This window comes from Geotrypetes seraphini, chromosome 3, assembly GCF_902459505.1.
Source record: "Geotrypetes seraphini chromosome 3, aGeoSer1.1, whole genome shotgun sequence".
Lineage (NCBI taxonomy): Eukaryota > Metazoa > Chordata > Amphibia > Gymnophiona > Dermophiidae > Geotrypetes > Geotrypetes seraphini.
This window is the reverse complement of record NC_047086.1, coordinates 161,400,408-161,417,645: the sequence shown is the minus strand read 5'-3', so window position 1 is coordinate 161,417,645 and position 17,238 is coordinate 161,400,408. Positions and strand designations below refer to the sequence as shown.

The 17,238-nt window shown below is 45.8% G+C and overlaps 1 protein-coding gene across 3 annotated transcripts in view; it reads right to left on the bottom strand.

Moving 5' to 3' along the window:
* Nucleotides 1-17,238, bottom strand: part of AIG1 (androgen induced 1) — a 168,582-nt gene that overhangs the window by 106,166 nt on the left and 45,178 nt on the right. The window contains exon 3 of one of the 3 annotated variants that reach the window (XM_033938235.1): nucleotides 12,630-13,397. The exons of the other annotated variants lie outside the window; for them this stretch is intronic. Coding sequence (XP_033794126.1) covers nucleotides 13,200-13,397 — 198 coding nt within the window. The 3' untranslated portion in view covers nucleotides 12,630-13,199. Of the gene's footprint in view, nucleotides 1-12,629; nucleotides 13,398-17,238 lie in introns of those variants that run through there. 3 annotated transcript variants of the gene reach the window in all.

The window sequence follows — 17,238 nt, the reverse complement described above, 5'->3', positions numbered from 1 at the left end:
GAGGTTTCCCCTGAAGAGGCTGATGGAAAGCCGCAATAGCACTCAGGTGGACTCTTATAGATGTAGACTTGAGCCCAGACTGAGACAGGTGTAGCAGATAGTCCAATACAGAAGACAGGGAGGCTCGCTGAGGCTCCTTATGATTTGAAACACACCAGGAAGAGAATCTAGTCCACTTCTGGGAGTAGCAGGCTTCCTGGAAGCCTCCAGCACCTCCCTCACCGCCTGGGAAAACTGGTGAGGAACTACGTTAAGAGGAACCAAGCTGTCAGGTGGAGAGACTGCAGACTGGGGTGAAGTAGAGATCCCTGATGCTGAGTAAGCAGTGAAGGAAATACTGGTAGAAGGAATGGCTCCCTGCTGCTGAGTTGAAGAAGAAGGGAATACCAAGGTTGTCTGTGCCACCGAGGAGCTATTAGAATCATGGTGGCATGGTCGGACTTCAATTTGACCAGAGTCTTTTGAATGAGAGGAAATGGAGGAAACGCATACAGAAAGCGAGTTCCCCAATCCAGGAGAAAGGCATCTGCCTCGAGACGATGAGGAGTGTAGATCCTGGAGCAAAATTGAGGCAGTTTGAAGTTGTGGGGAGCAGCAAAGAGGTCTATCTGAGGTGTTCCCCACTGAGCAAAGATCTGATGAAGGGGGTTGGAATGTAGCGTCCATTCGTGAGGCTGGAGAAGACGACTTAAGTTGTCCGCCAAGACATTGTCCTTCCCCTGAATGTAGACAGCTTTGAGGAAGGTGTTGTGGCGAACCGCCCAATCCCAGACTCTGAGAGCTTCCTGGCAGAGGGAGGCCGAGCCCGTGCCCCCCTGCTTGTTGACGTAATACATGGCGACCTGGTTGTCTGTGCGAATTAGGACCACCATGTCGTGAAGCAGATGTTGAAATGCCTGAAGAGCATTGAAGATGGCTCTGAGCTCCAGAAGATTGATTTGATGGAGTCGGTCCGCACTGGTCCAGAATCCCTGAGTGCGAAGACCATCCAGATGAGCTCCCCACGCATAGGTCGAAGAATCGGTGGTGAGGACCTTCTGGTGGGGAGGAATGTGAAACTGCAATCCTCTGGATAGATTCGAAGAGGTCATCCACCAAAGCAGAGACTGCCGAAGAGCAGGAGTGACTGTGATGTGCTGAGTCAAAGGGTCGGACACCTGAGACCATTGAGAAGCCAGGGTCCACTGAGGAATCCTGAGATGAAGTCTGGCAAAAGGCGTCACATGAACTGTCGAGGCCATGTGGCCCAGGAGCACCATCATGTGTCTCGCTGAGATGGACTGGCGAGAGGACACTGACTGGCAGAGGTGAAGAAGAGCATCCAGGCGCTGAGGAGAAAGGAATGCCCTGAGCTGAATGGTGTCCAGAACCGCCCCGATGAAGGGGAGAGACTGGGCAGGCAGCAGGTGAGATTTGGGGAAGTTGATCTCGAAGCCCAAACTCTGCAGGAACCGAATCATGGACAGGGTCGCCGAGATGACCCCCGGAACCGAGGGGGCCTTGATGAGCCAGTCGTCGAGGTAGGGGAATACCTGAAGACCTTGGTTCCGGAGTGCAGCGGCCACTACCACCAGACACTTCGTGAAGACTCTGGGAGACGAGGACAGGCCGAATGGAAGCACTCGATACTGCAGATGCAGATGTCCCACCCGAAATCTGAGGAATTTGCGAGAGGCCGGATGAATGGGAATATGAGTGTAGGCCTCCTTGAGATCCAGAGAGCATAACCAGTCGTTCTGCTCGAGAAGGGGGTAGAGAGAAGCAAGGGCCAACATGCAAAATTTCTCTTTGACTAGGAATTTGTTGAGGGCCCTGAGATCCAGTATGGGCCGTAAGTCGCCCGTCTTCTTCGGAACAAGGAAGTACCGGGAGTAAAACCCCCGGTTGAGTTGGTCCACCGGGACCGGCTCGACGGCCCGAAGCCGAAGCAAAGCCTGAGCTTCCCGAAGAAGAAGGGCGGTCAGAGTCAAGTTGGAAGGATACTCTCTTGGAGGGTTGTCCGGAGGTACCCGATGGAATTGAAGAGAGTACTCCTCCCTGATGATAGTAAGGACCCAGAGGTCGGTGGTGACAGCCTCCCAGCGATGATAAAAGTGATAGAGGCGCCCCCCGATGGGAAAAACAGGGGGAGGCAGAACGAGGTTGGTTATGCTCTCTAAGAGACAGTCAAAAAGGCTGAGGAGCCTTGGGGACAGTAGACGGCTGAGGCTTTTGCTGAGCTTTCGGAGGAGGCTGCCGCTTTGTTGGTTGCCTCGCATGTGGAGCTTGCCTCGGCTGATAACGCCGTTGATAAATCAAGGGCGGTCGAGAGGGTCGAGACTGCTGAGGCTTAGGTTTCGGCCGAAGAATGGACTGAAAGGACTTTTCATGATCAGACAGTTTCTTCGTGACTGTCTCGATGGACTCGTCAAAAAGATCCGCCCCAGCACAAGGAACGTTAGCTAGTCGGTCCTGAAGATTCGGGTCCATGTCAATGGTACGCAGCCAGGCCAAATGGCGCATCGCCACAGAGCAGGCAGCAGCCCGGGCCGAGAGCTCGAAGGCATCATAGGAAGATTGCATCAACTGAAGACGAAGCTGGGACAGCGAAGCAACTACCTCCTCGAACTCAAAACGAGCTTGGGACTCGATGTAGGGCGTAAACTTCCGAAGCACAGGAAGAAAGAATTCCAAATAAGTGGCAAAGTGGAAATTATAATTCAGAACTCGGGACGCCATCATAGAATTCTGATAGATGCATCGTCCAAACTTATCCATGGTTCTGCCCTCGCGGCCCGGAGGCACCGAAGCATACACCTGGGCAGGATGAGACCGCTTGAGAGAGGATTTGACCGGAAGGGACTGATGCGAAAGCTGAGGTCCCTCGAAGCCCTTATGATGCACCGTGCGGTACCGAGCATCCAATTTTCCAGGGACCGCAGGGATAGAGTAAGGAGACTCAAAACATCTCATGAAGGTCTGGTCGAGGAGCTTATGCAGAGGCAGGCGCAGGGACTCGGCTGGGGGATGAGGTAAGTGCATGGTATCGAGGTACTCCTTGGAGTATCGAGAACCAGAATCAAGGGTAATGTCCAGGTCATCCGTCATTTGTCTCAGAAACGAGGAAAAAGACAGCTGGTCCGCCAGCGCCGATCGTCGAGAAGGACTGGAAGAAGTCGAGGCCTCGGGCTCTACAGAGGCCTGCGAACAACAGGGTGAGTGAAAAACATCGGGGTCCTCGAACTCCGGTCCCGGAGGAGGAGACACAGCCGAAGCAGAGTACCCCATACGAGGCAATTTCTTTTGAGGAGAGACAGTCGAGTGCCGAGAGGAATGCCTCGAAGAGTGCCTGGATCGATGCCCTTCTCGATGCCTGGAGGGGGATCGAGACCGCCGGTGAGTATACTGATCCCCAGAAGCCTCCAAAGAGCAGATAGGACTCGAGGCCGTAGATCGGAGAGGCGGAAGATTCGACGCCTCCCGAGACGCCGCCCAGGCTTGATAGGGGGTTCGGAAGAACTCGTCCTGTTTCTTGCTATGCCCAGGACTGGGAGGCCCCGAGGGTGGATGCCACACCGTGTCATGGGGAGGGGTAATAGGCTCCAGGGGAGGCAAGTCACTAAGGGAGGCCTTCCTCGAGGGAAAAGGCTCCAAGGGAGGTATGTCACCAAAGGAGACCTTCCTCGAGGGACCGGTCACCGACCGCCGCTCCTCCTCGCCGAGCAACGAGGTCGTGCGGCGCGGAGGAGGAGGAGGGGGGTGGCCCGCCCCTCGGAATCGGAACTGGGAGGTCACCCTGGATCGTGGCAATCAGCCGGGGTCCCATGGTGGTCATGAGTTCCACAAACTGAGCCTCCAAGATGGACTGCAACGAAGCCGATATGGAGGGATCCGCACCAAAAGGGGGCCCTTCCGCACGGTCTCCGCGCTCTTTCGGTGCCGAGTGCTTCTGCTTGCCAGCCTTCAGCACTTTGAGCACCACCGGTGGAACTGTAGGAGTCGGTACCTGTTCCGAGGAGACGGAGGAAGGCACCGGCGCCGAGGTCGAGGCCGAAACCGGTGTAAACGATGTCGGTTTCAGAAGGCCCGAAGCAGCAGGGGAGGCAGAGGGCTTCGCAGACGGAGTCGAAGCACCAGTCGATGTTGAAGCCGAAGGATCCAACACAGCTTCCATCTTGAACATCGACTCCCACAAAAAACAGCGGCGCTTAAACGCTCGCGCTGTTAGAGTGGAGCAAGGCCGGCACGATTTCGGAAAGTGGTCCGGACCCAGACACTGCAGGCAGCGTCGATGCGGGTCCGTGAGTGAAATCGCGCGCTGGCACTTGCTACACTTTTTAAAACCGATGATCGGCCGGGACATAGGCCGGAAAAGCTCCGCCGCAAGGTCGAAGGCGCGGGGCCCAAGACACGCGGCCGACCCGGTGTCGGAAGGAAATTTTTTTTTTTGAAAAAGAAATCAAAGAAAGAAACAAACGCACGGCAAGAGCAAAAGAACTCAAACCGCAGCGATGCAGAAGGCAAAAAAACGGGTTCAATAGGCGCAGAATTGAAGTAAACTTCTCAGCTCCGCGGAAGAAAAAGAACTGAGGAGACACGCCCGGACCATCAGGCGGGAAGGCACTGGCGCATGCGCGGTGCGGGCATCTCGAAACTTCTGAGTTTCTTCAAGCAAAATATGCTTGTGAGACATCCGTATCGGGGCTCTGTCGGATGACATCACCCACTAGTGAGAATACCTGCCTGCTTGTCTTGGGATAATTTCAATTACCTCAAATATTGGAGCATAAGAAAGTTTGCAATAACAGTTCTTTCAACAATTCTTACATATCTATATAATAAAACCCTAGCCGCGCATGCGCACTCCTACTTGCGTGTTCCATTTTCCCTGATCCGTGAGATGTAGGTCCGTGGCTGCAGGAGTGCGCATGCGCCAGTCCCCAGCCTTACTGCTTCCCAGCACCTACCTACACTCGCCAGCAGGACTGGCCGCCAGCGCTGGACTCCCTGCTCTCCACAAGATTGCGGTGTCGGCTCCTCTCATGAGCCGCACCAGCGTCGGAGAAGGCTTCCAACGCTGGCGGGGATCGAGAGGTGGGGCAGGCAGGGAAGCGCCAACAAAAAAAGACTCCAGCCACGAGCAGCTCAATGGGACCAGGCAGGCAGCCACGTGAGGGAGGGCAACAGAATGGAAAAAAAGTAGCGTGCAGAGAGAAGCTGGGCCTGCCTGCAGGGAACCCTTCTCGTTCCATCCCTTCCCCTCTATCTCATTTCTTCTAAATTATGTAACTTTTCCCATCCCCCCCATTTTATCCTCACTTTCCAGTTTGTCTGTGTATGTCATTTACATTTAATTTATTCACTTTCGTGCACTTACTATTATCTCTTTCTAGTTTCTTCTTTTTTTTAATTCTACTGTTAACCGGTCAGATATTTGTTTTATGATCGGGATATTAAAAACTAATAAACTTGGAAACTTGGGGCCCTTGGAGCAGGCTAGACCGCGGGAAGGGAAGGGGAAGGGGCCAAAAGGAGCAGGCCACATCGTGGTAACAGTAGGGAAGGGGGGTGGGAGAAAATGCTGCTACTGCTACACAGGGACCTGGAGGGGGATGGAAATGCTGTTACAGCTGCACAGGGAAATGCAGAGAAAGAATGACAGACAGACAGATAGCAGGAGGGAGGGAGACAGAAAGAAAGGAAGAAAGACACATGGACAGGGAGAGGGACAGAAAGAGAGAAAGGGGGCCAGGGAGAGAGAGAGACAGTGGGAGGGAGAGAGACAGAAATACATATATTCTAGCACCCGTTAATGTAACGGGCTTAATGACTAGTATATATATAAGCAGGGGTCTTTTTATTGACTCAGGAACACCGTATTGCTTATCCTTAATAACATTACTGCAAAACTCCAAGCTTCACAATCTTAAAACTGGGAGAAAAAAAGGCCTCAGTTATGCTTCATAGGCCAAAAAAAACTCCCAGCTTTATCTGTGAAGAGTTTATATCATACATTCTCTTTATTTAGCTCACAATCAAATTTCAGCAAAAACAGCTCCCTGTAGAAAAATCTTCCTGCCAAATACTATGGCAACCAGTATCAAAAAATATCACTTAGCTTTTGTTGATAGCTGGGCGTTCTTTATTCCCACTGCAATGATTTTCACTCGCAGCGTTTCTTTCATTCACTTCAATTTTAAATTCAAATGCAGGGATCCTACAGGGTCATCCCTGTTTCCCTCCACAGCTTAAACAGGAATCATCCACAATAGCAAGAAGAATGGGTTTAAATCAAGCTAAACAAGCTTGTTACCCACTCTTACACAGCTTGTTTAGCTTGATGTTGAACCCGTTCTTCTTACGAGTCGAGTGTTGCTGTCCTTTCTAAGCTGGACTCTAGTTCCCTCTCGGAGTAACAGTTCTCCAGTTACTCCTTCCACTGGAGCACTTCCAGGTTGGGGAGGAACCAGTCTTTGCTCCAGGCTCAATGAGACCTGGTCTGCTTCTAGACTGAGATCTACTGAGAGATTTGGGTTCTCCCCCGAGGTAGGCTGGGAAGTATCCACCGAGTGAGTAAATGCTCCGACAATTGTTGTCTGAACCATTCGCAGTGGAGCCACCGTCGCTCAAGGGTGAGGGAAGGAGGCTCCTTTCCTCTTCCCCATATCCATTGTTGGGGAGCGCAATTACAAGCGCTAGGATGAACAAATGGAGTAACCAGCTCAGGTGCCTGCTCTTGACACCATCTTGACCTCTATGAGGTGATTAAATTTGCAGACGACACTAAACTGTTCAAAATTGTTAAAATGCATGCGGACTGTTAAAAACTGCAGAAGACCTAAGGAAATTGGAAGACTGGGTGTCCAAATGGCAGATGAAATTTAACGTGGACAAATGCAAAGTGATGCACATTGGGAAGAATAATCCAAATCAAAGTTACTGGATGCTAGGGTCCACCTTGGGGATCAGCACTCAAGAAAAAGATCTAGGTGTCATTGTAGAAAATACACTGAAACCTTCTGCCCAATGTGCGGCGGTGGTCACGAAGACAATTATTAGAAAAGGGATGGTAAACAAGACTAAGAATGTTATAATGCCTCTGTATCGCTCAATGGTGCGACTTCAAGTATTGCATTTAGCTCTGGTCACCTTATCTGAAGAAAGATATAGTGGAACTAGAAAAGGTTCAAAGAGTGACCAAGATGATAAAGGGGAAGGAATTCCTCTCATATGAGGAAAGACTTAAAAGAGGTTAGGACTCTTCAGCTTGGAAAAGAGATGGCTAAGGGGAGATATGATCAAAATGTACAAAATCTTGAGTAGTGTAGAAAAAGTAACAAGTGGATTGATCTTTTACTGCATCAAGATTTACAAAGACTAGGGAACACTTGAAGTTATAGAGCAATACTTTTAAAACCAATAGGAGGAATATTTTTTCACTCAGAGAATAGTTAAGCTCCGGAATGCTTTGCCAGAGTATATGGTGAGAGTGGTTAATGTAGCTGGTTTTATAAAAGGTTTGGACAAGTTCCTGGAGGAAAAGTCCATAGTCTGTTGTTGAGAAAGAAATGGGGGGAAGCCACTACTCGCCCTGGATCGGTGGCATGGAATGCTGCTATATATGGGTTTTTGCCAGGTACTTGTGGCTTCGATTGGCCTCTGTGAAGACAGGATACTGGGCTAGATGAACCATTGGTCTGACTAAGGCTATTCTTATGTTCTTAGAAACGAGGTTAGTGCTGTATAAGGTTCTGGCCCAGATTGTGCATATTTTAATCATGAAGAATAAAAATTGTAGCTTTCTCATTGTCCCTATCTTTTCGCTGCCCTCTTTTATATTTTATGCTGTTAACCGGCATGCATAAGACGTGCTTTCAACATAAATGCTCAAAATGAACATATAACACATGTATACGTCCCTGCTATTGTAGTGTGGTGCAGTGGCTAGAACTACAGTCTCAGCACTCTGAGGTTGTGGGTTCAAACCCACACTGCTCCTTATGACACAGGCAAGTCACATAATCCCCCCCATTGCCCCAGGTACAGTAGACAGATTGTGAGACCACCAGGACAGACAGGAAAAAGTGCTTGAATACCTGAATAAATTTATGTAAACTATTCTGAGCTCCCCTGGGAGAATGGTATAGAAAATTGAATAAATAAACTGTATTCATGGTATAAATGTTATAAATATTAATTTCAAGGCTGAACTATTGATAAGACACGTAAGCGACTGGTCTTGGCTAGCTGCTTTTTTTGGATCGCTAAAAGTGATCACTTTTTTGTGCATCGCGAAGCAATGTTAGAGCATCAATTGATCGGCTAATTTACACGGCATTTCAATATTAATGACCTTATTTGCATGGCGGGATTGGAGAATGAGCGATCATACAGAAAACCATGCGGTGAGCCATTTTCTGCATCGGGTCGCAAATGTGATCATTGCTAAACTAATCAAAACCAGTTTAATGACGATTGTTAGACCATAGCTGACTTTAGTGCATCTAGCCCACAGAGACTAAACAGTTGGGGTAGAACAGCAGGATCCGCTGGGAAAGGCAAATCCCCTCAATTCCCTTGGAAGGTCCATACATGCTATGGGCTTCTAACTTATTCCAAGTTCCAATGGGGAGTGAGCTAGCATCTCTCATAAGGAAGCTTCCTGAGACAGAGGGCAGAATTGGCTGGGAGTTCTCAACAGAGCCTACTAACATAATTCTCCTGAGGAAACCGAGTTTTCTTGATGGTACTTTTGTGATTGAATTTTTTTTTTTTTAACTGTTTTGAACTCTGACCTGTTGACTAGGAAGCCACTTGGGCCTAGATTCTCTAAGCTGACCGATCATGTCCCAACCAGTCTGCGAGCATTCCTCGACCCGATTCACTAACCAATCTGATCCGCACATGCAAATGAGGGGAAATGGCATGCATAAGTAGGAAGGCAGCGATTCACTAAACAGAAGAAGGAACACCAATTGGGTTTGCCGATCATAAATGAAGCAACTGCTGAAAACCAGTCGCTACTGTCCTTGCCGACTTTCCTGCTCTCTGCCCCCCTGAAATCTCCCTGCTCTCTTCCACCCTGCCTCTCTGCCAATCTGCGGGTTTAAAGTGTGTTCTGCTCTGTAGTCTGGCTGCAAAGCATGTTCTGTTCCATAAATGATTCCTTATGGGAGCTGCATAATGTCAACCTGTCTGTACCTATGCCACCCCTCCCCCTTTGTTTTGACCTTGCTTGTACGGAGAGCAAGTGCGTGCACGGATTGCATCTATAGCCAACTAGGATGGTCTGTGCGTGCATCACAATCGCTCTGCAGCTTTCCGTGGGGCATGTGTCCGATCAGATAATTTGCATGAGGACTCTTTAGTGGATCAGTCCCTTGGCAAAACTCGGCCACAGATCACCCAACAATGGTGAGTTTAGTGAATCTAGGCCTTGGAACGGTGAATTTTCTTTTTGACTGCTAACTACATCCCTATACTGGTCTTTTAGCTGAGGAAGGGATTCATAGGGAGGAGGGGGTAGGGTATAATCCCCTTTCCACAAGAGCGTAATTAATAAATCTGTGAAGCCAGCTGAGTGTAGCTGATCAGGGAGGCTTCTGAATTGATGGGATTAGAGAATTGTTTGCTACTAAAACTGTTTACTGTTTGCAGCATTTTTTTTGGGGGGGGGAGGGGAGGTTCCTGAAGAGAAATTTTGTGACAATACTCTGTGGATTAGGGGCTGAGAAGTGTGATCAGCCCTGAAGAACTTTGGAACACTGTTTTTGTTTTAAGCTTTTGCCTAAAGATTATGTGGGAGCCCATAAGGGAAAAGGGAGGGGATTGGCCCTAAATTTGGTTAAGCTTATGAGACTAGAGGCATCACACTAAACATCACTGAGCTAACCAGGGTGACATCTCTTTGGGAAAAGCACTTTGTAAGACTAGAGCACTGCTTCAATGACTTTATGGTAAGAATATTAAAAATATATTTTATGATGTGCCTCAAGAACAAATTTTAAAAAGCTGTTGAAAACACACTTGTTTGTGCAGGCATTTAAGACAATATATGCATATTTATCATAGTCTGGTATTTGATGATGATAGTGAGCATTTTTATATCTGTTGTGTAGTGTTGTATATGTGAGCTGTTTACATTATGTGTGTTTTTATTGTAAACAACAAAAGAAATCCAACGGTGTCTGCAGTACAGAAACAGCAAGCCGCATTTAACATTGGGTAAAATAAACTTAGCCTGCATCTTGTACATATTGTCTGCATTATTTTTGTTTTTGCTTGCTGTTTTTATTGTAATCCATATAGGCATATGTGGATTGTCATTTACTTTTAAAAAAGAACTTATCTAGGAACATTTGAAGTTACAATTATGAAATATTTTGATTCACACCAGAGAAGACTTAAAGATCTGTTTCCTATCACATTATAAATCATAAAATTATACTGTTTTATCACCCTCTGATCATCATCCATCTCTCCCTATTTCTCACCATGCCCCAACCCACCACCACCTCTACCCTTCCCTGTGACACTGTAACTGAATGCTTTTGTGTTTCAATTATAAATTCTGATATTTGTCATTATTTGCTCATTTCTAAGAATGGCCATACCTGGGTCCAGATGCACTAAAGCCAGCGATTGTTGCTAAACTTGATAGCTTTAGCAACGATCGCATTTGACGACTTGATACACAAAATGGCTCACTGCATATTTTTCCCCTCGATCACCTATTTTCCGATCTGGCTATGTAAATTAGCTACAACCCCATGGAAACTAGCCAAGCGATTGGTTCACTAACATGGCTTGGCTATGCACAAAAAAAAAAAAGGTAAGGGTTTTAGCGATCCGAAAAAACCAACAGGTTTGCCTGTTTTTTTTTAATAGCACAGATATTGTTTTCTGTGTTTGGCGCAGCTTTTTCCGATGTGCGTCTATGAAATTCTGGATGCCTATTCTGTGAATCGTGCATAGCCTTTGGACGTCTTAACGCTCAATTATTGCTTGTTAAAGTCATTAATTATGCTTATTATTCAATTTATTTGGACGCCTAAGTTGCTGGACATCCACATTGTAGACGCCTATCTTTAGGCATCCCGACAATATGATGCACGATCTACTCTTACTAGAGAACTGGTCTAAGACATGGCAGCTCAGCTTCAATGCCAAAAAATGCAAAGTTATGCACCTGGGTACCCAAAATCCATGCAGGACTTATACCCTTAATGGCGAGATCCTAACAAGAACGGTAGCAGAACGGGACTTAGAGGTGATCGTCAGTGAGGACATGAAGGCTGCCAATCAAGTGGAGCAAGCTTCTTCCAAGGCAAGACAAATCATAGGTTGCATACGCAGGGGTTTCGTCAGCCGAAGCCTGAAGTCATTATGCCTTTGTATAGATCCATGGTGAGACCGCACCTGGAATACTGTGTGCAATTCTGGAGGCCGCATTACCGTAAGGATGTGCTGAGGCTGGAATCGGTCCAGAGAATGGCCACCCAGATGGTCTAGGGACTGAAGGATCTCCCATACGAAGAACGGTTAGATAAATTACAGCTATACTCGCTCGAGGAGCACAGAGAGAGGGGAGACATGATCGAGACGTTCAAGTATCTTACGGGCCGCATCGATGCAGAGGAGGATATCTTCTTTTTCAAGGGTCCCACGGCAACAAGAGGACATCCGTGGAAAATCAGAGGCGGGAAACTGCACGGTGACACCAGGAAATTCTTTTTCACCGAAAGGGTGGTTGATCGCTGGAATGGTCTTCCACTTCAGGTGATTGAGGCCAGCAGCGTGCCTGATTTTAAGGCCAAATGGGATCGACACATGGGATCTATTCGCAAAGTAAAGGCAGGGGAGGGTCATTAGGGTGGGCAGACTGGATGGGCCGTGGCCCTTATCTGCCGTCAATTTCTATGTTTCTATGTTTACAGAATTTGCCCCTAAGTTCTTGCCCTAAACCGAGTAAATAGATTAGCCATGTGAATGGTGAAGAGTAATATTTTGTGCCAGTTTTTTCTTTTTTCCCTGTTGTGAAGATAATGTGATAGAAAATAAAACATTTTTTGGTTTTTGGAACTAGAAAGGCTCAGAGACTTTTTGTTTTTAAAATCCTGCATAACCCAATTGGCACTCCTTGGACATGGGCACATGGTGAGAGTCTGGGCCTTGCCCTGCTGGTGGGTCTTGACCCTGCTACAATATGCACAATTCAGTAATCAGCCTCATTGTGTTTCTTCCACTGCTTTAGGTGACAGGAGTTATTCCCTCACGAACTGGTTCATGTAACCCATGAGACAGCCCAGCATGCCTCAGGAAAAACAACACAATACGGCCATTCAGTGGACAAGGTCCATTATGAAGTGATCCTTCAGACTACTGAAGAGTTCAGGTAACTTGATAGACTGCAAATGAGTTCCTATAAAGCCCTCAGAAAGTGTACAACATTCATTGCATACTGTATGCTGCTAATAATTTCCTGAGGAATACACCATTTAAGGCTAACAGGGGGTTTGCCTCAGTAGATGATGCTCGTTCTCACCTCAGGTAGACAGCAACAGCTGCTCCCAAAGTTGTCAGGAATAGACTGATCCAAAGGCCTTTTAAGGGCCAAAGGTGAGATATTTAATAAATGTGTTAACAAACAAAAAAAGTACATATACAGTATATCAATAAAAATGTTTAGATCCCTATCCCTCCCTCTGTATGCCCACTTCCCCACTTATGTTCTTCTTCTCAATGATCCAGTGTCCAATGTTGTACTCCCTCTTATGCATCATTCCCCCCTGGTAAATGTCCAGGCAGGGACACAGTGCCCCGAGAGATAGTCCGTGGGAAAGAGTGATGTCCCCCTAGACCAGCTTCAACAAGACCTGGGCACAATATGTTGCGTTAGCTGTTACAGGGAGGCAACAGTGCAGGCCAGACTTTGGGCCTACTCATGCTACAGTGCCAGATATTCCTGCTGGAGATGATATTGTACTTGTGTCATGTTGGTCAGTTCTAGATGTTCCTGCAGCAGTGCAAGATGTTGCTGTTGCATTGCCTGATAGCTCTCACATCAGCCACCATCTGTGAAGTTTGGGTGGCCATCTATTCCTACACCAGCCGTAGTATGCACTCTTCCTTCTCAACCTCCTGCTGCTCCCCTTTTTTAGGGCTTCCATCTGGATAGTATGGTGAGGGAAGATGCAAGGCTGCTGACCTTTCCAGCTAGCTCACAGCTGGTACTGTCTTCCACTGGCACCCAGGAGATGATTGCTCTTGTCGCTGCTCTTTGGAGAATGGAAGCTCCTCAATCTCTCCTTCCAGTGGCGGAGATTCCTCTGGCTGTTCCTCATCTGATGTTGCCTCTTCTGGCTGTCCCTCAAGTGGTCTGCTGTCCTGAAGTCAGGAAGTACCTGCCTGTGATCCCCCTGTGGACAAGGTTGAAAAAGGATGACCATAAGATACTAATTTCCCAAACTAATCATGCATTCTTCCTCCTCTCTTCCAAAGATATACTATCTGAAAACATCTACCTGATGTAGTAGTACCTGGCAATGGGTAAGCACCATGTTTTTGCACTGTCTCTTAGCCTGTCACCCTTCCTGTGAGTATATATATGTCAATGACAATATGAGTCTATGTGCACCAGAGATATCTGAAAGCAGAACCTCCAAGTCTTCCTGAGGCATATCCTTCCTGGCTCATGAAGCACTGTTAATCAAAATGTGTCTACCGTGTTAAAATATGGACTTTGCATATGCATATGCTAACCCCGAAGATCTATTGTACCTTTTCAATGAGATATCATCCTGTATGCCCACCTCACCTTCAGCCTCTATTCATATATCACCTGTATCATAACACATTATAATAGTACACAGAACTGAACTCTAGCCAGAAGAAACAGCACCCCTGAAAATGCAGTTTCACATATATTATTATTATTTAAAAGCTTGATAAACCACCCAGCCTTATCAGTGCGGGGCAGTTTACAAAATCTAACATACATCAAAATAAAGGAAACAGATCTCCAATTTATAGATAGGAAAGACCTATCAGAGTCATATCAGAAGAATCATTCATGCAAACTTACTTAATATATATACAGGTTGTAACTCTTCGTAAATATCAAATAAAATAGATATTCTTTCTTTTCTCTTAGAACTAGCCATTATGTATTTCTCTATTAACTGGTTAAATCCTCAAATGCCATTTTAAAGAAATGTGTTTTCAATAAAACCTTAAAGTTTTTAAAAATTTATTTCTGCCCTGATATTTTATTCCAAAGATTTGGACCTGCCCAAAAGAAGGCTCTCCCTCGTGATGGTCCAATGGGCTAATTTTAGATGTGGGACCACTAATTTGCAGTGACTTTAAACATCTGGTGGAAGTATATACAATTGTCCACCTATTCAAATTGATTTCTAAAAGAGATAGGTAACCAGTGAAATTGCTTATATAAAGGGGTAACATGATCATACAATTTAGTGTTTCCTAATAACCTTATCCCTGCATTTTGTAGTGAATGTAACCGTTTTAGCAGGGATTGTGTCAATCCTATATTCACAACATTCCCATAGTCTATTCAAGAAGTAAATAATGCTTGCATCAATTTTGAAGTGCTGATAATTTTAAAAATGTCTTGACCAATTGTAATTGTCTAAAAATAAAGAAGTCTTTCTTCACTATTAATGACACTTGATTTTGAAATGTAAGGGCTGAATCAAAGATTACTCCCAAATATTTAAACCTGGTGACCAACTGAATAGTTTTCCCATTTAGTACTGGTGCCATTGTTGGACAATCATTAAAGCCTGACAGCCAGCAAGCTAGTCTCAGCAGTGTTTAAAACCAATTTATTGTTTTGCAGTCATTCTAATACTTTATACATTCTGTTTTGATACTCGGTGAGTTCAAGAGTGGAAGGGGAAATTGTTGCTAATTTTAAAATATTGTCTGTATAACAGTAGATATTCAGTTCCTGTTCTTGAATTAAAGATATCTAAGGACTCAGAAATATGTTAAATAATACAGGCGACAGAGCTAATCCCTGGGGAACTCCACATATCACAGGTGTTTCTTTTGACCTATTATCTTCATGATGTACCACAAAAGATCTTTCAGTTAAAAATGATTTAAATCATGCTAGGGCTACACCTGTTTATTCCTATATTAGCTAGTCTAATAAGCAGCAATTCATGAACCATCAGGTCAAATGCTGCTGTTATATATAGTCGCTGACTGCTCATAAAAATATATGTGTCTTTGGGGAAAGGAGGGTAGAGTGTACAAACAGATTAAGGCATCTAATATAATAAAACGCTAGGCCGCGCATGCGCACTCCCATCGCGTGTGTCCGTTTTCCGTGAGCTGTAGCGGCCCGCAGATAGGAGTGCGTATGCGCTGCTTAGGGTTCCGTTTTTCCGTCTGGCCTGCTCCCTGCTGCTCCTTGTCGTATTGTATTTTTTAGTTGAAAGACGCAGCGGTGGCTCCTCTCACGATCCCCGCCTGCCCGTTAATGTAACGGGCTTAAACACTAGTTCCATATAAAAAGATAGGAAAGAAGCACCATTCATACCAAGCCAATCATAACAGTCTTCAAATAAATATATCTTCCGCTAGGAGATCTGGCCATTCAGTCAACCACTATATATGTACTGTACTAGCAAGAAATCACTAAGGTGAAATACAGTAATGAGTTTTCACAAGAGTTTTAAACTTGGGAAAAGATAATTCAGCATGAATCAGTAGGAAGAGGTCATTCTATAATTTTGGAGCCAGAAAAAAAAAAAAAGCTCAGTTATGGGTTGATTCATAGGAAGCAAATTTTGGATTTGGCAGAGCTAACCAAATGGAATCCATGGAACTTAGAGCACGGACAGGCGCATAAGGTGTAATCATTGATGATAAATAGAGAGGTTTGTCTGAATAAAAAACTTCATGAGTCAGTAAAAGAATTCTGAAAGAGATTCAATATGTAATGGGTAACCAACATAGACAAATACCATCATGGTCACTTGGCTGGGAAGAATCATGCTTCAACATGCCTGCAACTGCAAATTCTTCCATGGTCTGTAGCACCCTAAATTTCCGGCTTTATTATACTTGAGGGCAGGATGTGGAGGTTCACTGAAATCTGTTCTTTGAAATATGTGGGTACTTGTTTCCCATCCTGTGTATATTAAACCTATACCTGATTTTATTTACTGTTTTATTTTTTAATATTGTATTTTATACTCCCCTCTTCCCTAATGTATTAATGTCTAGTAGTATTTTATGTGATGTATGTGGATTTTATTATTTTTATTCAATTTGTTATTTGCTGTAAATCGCATCGAAATATGATTTTGCGATCAATTCAAAGAATTTATTAAACTTGAAACTTGAAACATGTTGCTGGGAGAGAGGGGGATAGCTAATGTCAGTCTGTTTGTGTTTGGCCTTCTTCCTCAGCACACAGCACTTCTTTTTAATATAGTAACATAGTAAATGTCAGTAGATAAAGACCTATATGATCCATCTAGTCTGCCAGGGTTGTATCTGATACTCTGCCCAGGTTACACTTCTTCATGATTAAACACTATCATCGTAAACAGGGCAGTCAGAAACTATACTATACCACCAAACCCCCTCCACTATAAGTGCTAGGAGCTGTCTCTTCACTGGTGGGATTGGGGGGAAGTTAGGGTTGCCAGATTTTACGAATGGGGTACAGAGAGGAGTTGAGGTAGGTTATAGGAACCATTGCACAGGTGATGGGCCTGTAGGGCCGCCGCAGGAGCGGACCGCTGGGCGGGATGGACCTCTGGTCTAACCCAGTGGAGGCAAATTCTTATGTTCTTAAAATCAAGATAGCCTAGACCCACCCATCTCCGCCCCAGTCCCACCCTAGCTCCGCCCCCCACTTTGGTCGGGCAGAAGGCAATCAGCGCATGCACGGATTGCTTTCTGCCCAACGCAATTGAGAGGAGTCTTTTCAAAACCTGGACAAAGTGCTGGGTTTTGAAAAGCCGTCCGGTCCTCTGGACATGTCCTCAAAAGGAAGACATATCTGGAGAAATCTGGACGTCTGGTAACCCTAGGAGCAGTGATGCTGACACCCTGGGTGTAGGTTGAAGAGATACATAGCGCAATTGAGGATTTCAGCTGTGATCAGGAGATTGGGGTGGTTTGCAGCAAAAAAAAAATATATATATATTTTTTTGGGAGGGGCTGTAGAGGGAGCAGAAACAGTAGCCACCTCTTAATTACAAAATTTACCTGAAATGA